The sequence below is a fragment of the Diadema setosum genome, chromosome 6 (assembly GCF_964275005.1).
Source record: "Diadema setosum chromosome 6, eeDiaSeto1, whole genome shotgun sequence".
Lineage (NCBI taxonomy): Eukaryota > Metazoa > Echinodermata > Echinoidea > Diadematoida > Diadematidae > Diadema > Diadema setosum.
In genome coordinates, this window is record NC_092690.1 from 4,205,511 (window position 1) to 4,212,607 (window position 7,097).

At 35.7% G+C, this 7,097-nt stretch overlaps 1 protein-coding gene across 1 annotated transcript; it reads right to left on the minus strand.

Moving 5' to 3' along the window:
* Positions 1 to 248: 248 nt before the first annotated feature.
* LOC140230166 (nectin 1a-like) lies at positions 249 to 6,334 on the minus strand. The gene is made up of 5 exons (XM_072310353.1): positions 6,281 to 6,334; positions 4,235 to 4,574; positions 2,683 to 3,000; positions 1,928 to 2,191; positions 249 to 430 (listed from the first exon to the last, which is right to left on the minus strand). The coding sequence occupies exons 1-5, from the start codon at positions 6,332 to 6,334 to the stop codon at positions 249 to 251; spliced, it is 1,158 nt and encodes a 385-aa protein (XP_072166454.1).
* Between the last annotated feature and the right edge of the window lie 763 nt (positions 6,335 to 7,097).

The window sequence follows — 7,097 nt, forward strand, 5'->3', positions numbered from 1 at the left end:
AGATTCTTTCGTTACTTCTCTCTTTCTGTTCTTTTTTTAGATACTACAGTATATTATTCTTTTTAATCATTATCAATGCTTCAAAATTACAGGAGACTATTATATCCCCAACAAGCACCGATTTTCGTCAGAATCCTTTATGCAAACTTAAACATGTATTATATGATTACATACACTGTCAGATATCTGAATTCGCGTTTGCTACATTTTAGCCAAGCTCAGTGAAGTACAAATGACCACACATAAAATCAGTAATTGTGGCTGTCTTTAGACACGTCCAACATTAACCAACCTTTTGAAGCAGATTGCCTTGTCATTCTCACGTAGAGGGCGACATTGATGGTCAAAGATCCAACGAGGAGTATGGCCAAAATAGAAATGCCCACAACCAACCCGGAGTTGGAACAACTAGCACTTTCACTAGGAAACACTTTGGAGAATGTTTGGTAGATGAAATGACAAAAGTTACGGTTAAATCCCAACCGTTAAGTGTTTTCTTTTAAGTGGATTTCTAAACGAAATAGGGTCAGCAGCGAATGGTAGAATAAACTTAAATAGAAAGGTAACCTAGCTATGTCCTAATCTTCTTCTCTGGATGAGTTTCTCTTATATATTGTATTGTAAAAATATTATTTGATTGCCTATAGAGAATACTTATTTAGCGATCTGAATAAATTTGTAATATTCCTTAGCTTCTGTATTTTCTATTTTCACCAGGTATTAATATTTGCTAGTATTAGATTTTGAATTAACTTCTATTCATCATGAGCAAAGTTTCACTTAGAGTCTTTCCACTCAGTTGCAATTTGTGGTAATCCGTCAAGTGTAACGAGAATTTAGCGGAAAAGAGAAATACATCTTTCTTCTATTTCAATAATGATGTCTCTCCAATCTTTTTCATTTTAGAAGGAGTATTGCAAGGTTTATTTGTCTCTGTAAAACAAAAAAAAAATAAAAAAGGAACAAAGAAAAAAAATTACACCAGATTAGTTTGGTCAATACCTCCTCCCTCCACCTTATAGTATAATAATTACAAAGAGCGGGAGGGGGATAAAGACGTTTAAAATCATAAACATGTATTTTCGGTTTTATTTACTTCCCCACTTCTATTCTTTTTCATATCAAATGTAGTCATAATCCATAGTTGAGAAATTTCAAGATACAGTGTGCGTATAAACCCATTTAGATATAATCCTCATATTCCACATTTTCCATAGTATAAAGGCAAATTAGAACATATCTTAATTATAATAATATATATGAGGAGTTTGTTTGCAAAAACCGATAAGTCCATTTTTGAAGACTTTGAAGTACGGTCTTTGTCATAAAGTACAAAATACATGTAATACCTTTTAAATGATATAATAATTGGTTACTACGTATAAAGGTATATTTGTGAAGTTATGGTCAAAAGAAGCAAAACTTTTCTTATCATTCTCTTTATTTTTCTTGACCTTTAATCGCAAATATCTGCATTTGGCAAATATGGACTTATCGGTTTTTGCAAACAAATTCTTCATATATACATATATATATATATATATATATTAGAATATTTTATACATTTCTTACCTGCCTCGGGCCTTCGTCAGTGAAGTATACCATACACTGACGAAAGCCCGAGGAGAGTTGAACATTTTTTTGAATAAAAGCCTTTATGTTGGATCTACAGATAGCGTATTTGAGACTCCTTCCGCGTATATGTGTGTCATATGATATAAAATCTTCACGGTGAAATCTTGCCTTACGTATAATATACCAATTCATTTACATTTAATCATTCACTTATCTATTTATCTATTAATTAGTCCAACCATTATTTTATTTACATGATGTAAATATGCCTAAGTGTTTCTCTCTCTCTCTCTCTCTCTCTTGTTTTAATAATACGAAGACAAAAAGATACAAAAATGTAAAACTAACTTACAGCATGGGATAAACAGTTTTGCAGTCGACGTGTTTCCTAAGGAATTTTCACCCGTACAAGTGTACTTCGTAATATGGTCAGGAGTTGGTTCTATGAGCGGGCTTGCCATCGGCGTTTGATACGGATCGACGCTGTAATTCTTATAAATCCACAGATCTTCGATTCTAGGATTCGGCTGCTGACCAGGTTGAATATAGCAGGTGATTTTGAGATAGGTACCATCTTCAATGAAATTGACGATTATGATGGAGTCGTCCGGGGGAACTATGTAAAGAGTACAAAATATACGAAAATAAGGAATGATGACATTTATCTATGTAATGTCACTCTCCTCTCAAGGCTGTTCAATTCAATGAATTTTCATATTTTCATCTTTTTTTTCTCTCTCTCTCTCTCAAATTCAGTATACAATTAGTATTTTCCCAACGTTAGAGCGCATAATTTTTCAGATGTAATAAACAATCTCTAATTTTTTCAAGGTATTTTTGCTTATTCTATATTGCTACCAAAGACCTTTCCGTATGAATATTACTGTTAGAATGTTAAAAAAAAAAGATTATCTTCCACCTTATCCTACGCATGCTTCAACCCTAAACATTCGGCAGATTTTCCGGTCAAATGACAGTAGTGATGAACCATTTAATAATATGATAAATAAAGACAAAGAAGTGAAGGAGCTCAGGTAGAAATGTGAAAGAAACAGACAACCCGCCTAATCATGTCAAATATTCTAGCGAAAATCTATTATGACTCACACACAACGTTGAGAGATGTGATGTTTGTGTCCTGATTTAGACTGGTCAGTTGATGTCCAGTTGTTCTGCATTCGAGAGACTGACCATTGTTTTCTTTCACTGGTGTAAAGCTAAACCTACTAACAGTGTCTGAGAGCCAATAGTTTTCGCTGTTAGGGTAGGTGTACTGCTCAATGTCCTGGTATAACTGCTGTTCGCCATCTAGATACCACTCGATCAATTCTTGAGGCCGGCCTCCTGTTGCCGAACAAGTCGCCGTATATTGCGTGCCGACAACCAAGTACGTTGTATCCGATGTAAGTTCCAATTTTGACATTACTATAGGGGTGCAACAGGATAACTGGTAAAAGGGATTATATTTTTGTCCCCTACTGGAAAGAACACATTGTTCATCACTGTGTCCACAGTGTTTCCACATAGTCGACTATGTGAAAATGCTCGAATTAAATAGTGTGGAGACGACTTCACACTGTTATTTGTTTTTTACAGAGTGTTTACGTGGTAACGTTCTGTGCCACACTGTGAATTGATGATTCAAAATGTGTTCACACTGTTAAAACGGTCGAATTTAACTGCGTGAAGAGAGTTCAAAGTCAGTTCAAAGTGTGTTCAAATTGTGTTGACACTGTGTTGCACCGTGTTCTTTCCAGCAAGGTCGCTGTGGAAGCAAAACAACATGCGGAATGTACTGCAACTACATAGACACTACAACTACAACTACATTGTTGTTGTTGTTGTTGTTGTTGTTTTTCACTTTATTTATTGTTCACTCTTTTTTCCAGCAAAGCATGAAACGTGATAAATCAGGAATTATAACATAGGCATACATTCAACTTTACATAATAGATAATGGTTAACAAATAAAAAAGTACATGCACACCGGCAAAATACCAAGCTATGTTTAGAGAAAAAAAGATTTGAGAGGTCCACTGAAAAGCATGGCTGTATACTGTGAACAACTCAAAGGATTCTTAAAAAAAGATATCGCTTGCTCACCAAGACAGGACGGAACAAGACAGGAGAAACACAACAACATGACATGACTGGACAGGAGGGTATACTAGTGAAAGGAATAAAGCACAACAAAATAGTGGAAAGAAAGGAAAGAGAGAAAGGGAAATCCCACACGCTGGACATTTGGAAACTGAAGAGGACATTGAGGTGCACGCTTTGGACAGCTGATGATTGCGAGCAGCTGAGCTATGTGTATGCAAATAAGATTATGTATTACACTATAAAAGTATTGACTCAATGACTGATGATGCAATCTTAGGTTGTAGATCTAGCTAATAAATGATGATAAATATCTCAGGAATTTAACAAAACGAATTTCCACTTGCGCTTAAAAGAATACAAAAATGGATAATCTTTTATATCACATCTTCAAGAATTCTACAACTAAGCGTCGGTGTTGTATTCCGAGACAATAACGTTTTCATTAGGGGTAAATGAAACCCAATAGATCGTCCAGTGGGATAATTATAAAAAGAGTGATTTCGTGGAAACATTGAATTGAAAATTGGAAATGAAAATTAAACTACATAATCCCCACCTTCGACAGTGACTTCAGCAAATGGAACATAATTTTCTGCTTCCAGACTTTCGCAAAGATAACTCCCTTCGTCAGTGATCTCCGTTCCCCTGATGGTCAAAACTGACGAGGTTGTATCTTCTTCCACGCTGAAGTCGTCATATTTTGGAAGAGGGGACACTTTCATACCACCATTAAAGATGACTATTTTCGTTCCCTGTGACACATCGCTCCACATGAATGATTCCGCCGTGTCGTCATCACCATTTATCACCAAACATGTCAGGGTTGTGTCAGCTCCTTTTTCCACCGTCACTGACTTCGGGCCGATCAACGTTTGGCAACATGCAGCTTGAAGGAACTGTGGACAATTACAATTAGGATAATGTAGCAATACATTTTTACTCTTCTTTTTCGTAACTCATTATTCATGCAATCAAAAACTGTCTCGATACGGCCATTGACTGATACGACGTTGCTATCGATCACAAAATATTAATACAAATACAACAAATACATATACAATGCCGTATCAGGGCAATTACCTCCGTGGGAAATTCCCCCCTCCCCCGGCTAAATGTGACCCTGCACCTCAAAACAAACAAAAAGTCGCCAGACATGAATTTTTAGTTAAGACCATATTCTGAAAGGGCAGACTTTAAGCTTTAAAATGATGTATAACTCAAATCTAATGGACTCTCTTAACCTATCTAAATATTGGAAAGAAAGCACAAACTCATGAAAAGTGTGAACTGAGAAAAGAGGCTCTGAAGTACAGTGTCTATATATTCAAGCGCTTAATCTTTACCAAACAGTGCTGGCTGTGCAATGAATGGGACAAAAAACAGGAAGTAAACCACCAGAGTAACAACAATGAAGGGATTATCAGATTCAAATGAAATGAAAGTATGCTTCATCAACACATTCTATCCATAATTAATGTCTACTTTCAAAGCAGTAGCACTACCCTTTCAAAAGTTATTAGAGTTGAAAGTGAAAAGTGTGGATGAGGTTTTTCAGAAATGAAAAAGGGATTCTAAAGACACACATAATCACACTATTCTACCAAAAAAAAAAAAAATGTTCGAGATAAACCGCTAAAAAAACACACTTTACTGCCCGTTTTATGATACCAAATTTTAGCATAATGTAAGAGAAGACCCACTCTTTCAGAAAATATGAGAAAGTCAAGTTCGGCTAGGTTGACCCATTTCACTTATTTTCAGTCCTCACGCAAAATCAGTGTGTGCGACTTTATGTTTGTTTTGAGGTGCACGGTCACAAATACTGGTTAGTGGTATGGTTAGAGTAAAGATTAGGTTTAGAGTTAAGTTTAGGATCAGACCTAGGATTTGGTTCAGAATTAGGATTAAGATGAGGACCAGGAGAAGGTTCCGACGTAATTGCCCAGGCGGTAATTGCCCTAGACCCACAAATACAAAATGTTAATGCAAATACAAAATTAATACAGTGGACTCCCGATATAACGAAGTCCTCGGGACCGGCAGTTTTCTTTCGTTATATCAAAATTCTGTTATAACCGGGCCAAAAAAAAAAAAGAAAAAAAAAAAAACATACACACACACACACACACAGTAGAAAACATAAAGCCAATAATTTTGCGAACTAAACTTGTATTAATAACCGGAATTTCGCTATAACCGTGTTCGTTATACGGGAGTGCACTGTACGATTTTTCATCTCATATTCCTGGACAAAGTAACAAACATAAAGAATCATAGACAAACATACACACACATACATACACACCAAAACCACAACATCAGATAGTGTGCGTTTGCTAGGATTCTATACTTGCTCAACAACAATCATATATTAACTTGGAGCTGAAGAAATTTAGAAACTACGAAAATAATATGCCACATTATTTGACATTATTGTTAGGGCCCACAGTGAAATAGTGATTATTATTAGAGTGTATTGCTCTTGACATTATTTTTATTTTCAAACTGCGGGTTCACAATATTATAAAGGGAGAACAAATATACTTTATGATAAAAGGGGAGGTGCAAAACTAAATAACTAAATAAATCCTCCAATACTTACTCCATGTAGAAATGACAGGACCAAGGACAGGTTACACTTTTGAAATGCCACCATCTTTTCCTGCGCTGTTCATACACGTATACCAGTGGCCTCCTACACCTGAAAATTACTGAAGCAGGTCTAAAAATCGGGAATCGTGGAAAAGAAGATGCTCTTCAAACCACTAATTTTGCAGGGAAAATGGAGTCCCGCGGTAATGATCGCACAGTCTTTTCTTAGGTGGAAACCAGGTGCGGACGAAACCAATCGGCCAGGTAAATTTGTTTAAAAATCGTTTCCATGGCGATGAATAACTTTATATAACATCATACTCTAATATCATCTTATAATCATTTGATTGACACTTTTTTAGAATATCAAATGCGCTTCATATTCAAATGAGAGATTAGGTGGAACTGGTTGGATATTTAACATGCGGGCAGAACCATAAAGAAAGCACGATAATTAATTGAAGTGCCGAGGGAGAAACGGAACTTTGATATGGATTGTATTCCCTTAAAAAAAAGACACATTATCTGGTTGTAGGATCTTGCAGAAAAATGAATATGGTGAAGAAAGGCTTCGATGATTTTCCCCTTGTTATTTACCAGCTTAAATTATAAACACACACACACACACACACACACACACACACACAAAGATAAGGAATACAGCCAAATAGTAACAAAAAGCACCAAACCACAGACATTTAGATTAAACTGATTTTGATTGCTTTCTATGTTTTAGAGCTGTCCTAAGTGGTGAGAAATTAAAAAAAAAAAGATTAAGCAAGGTGACTTATCGAATAATCATACAGTACAATGAGCTCAAGTAGTTC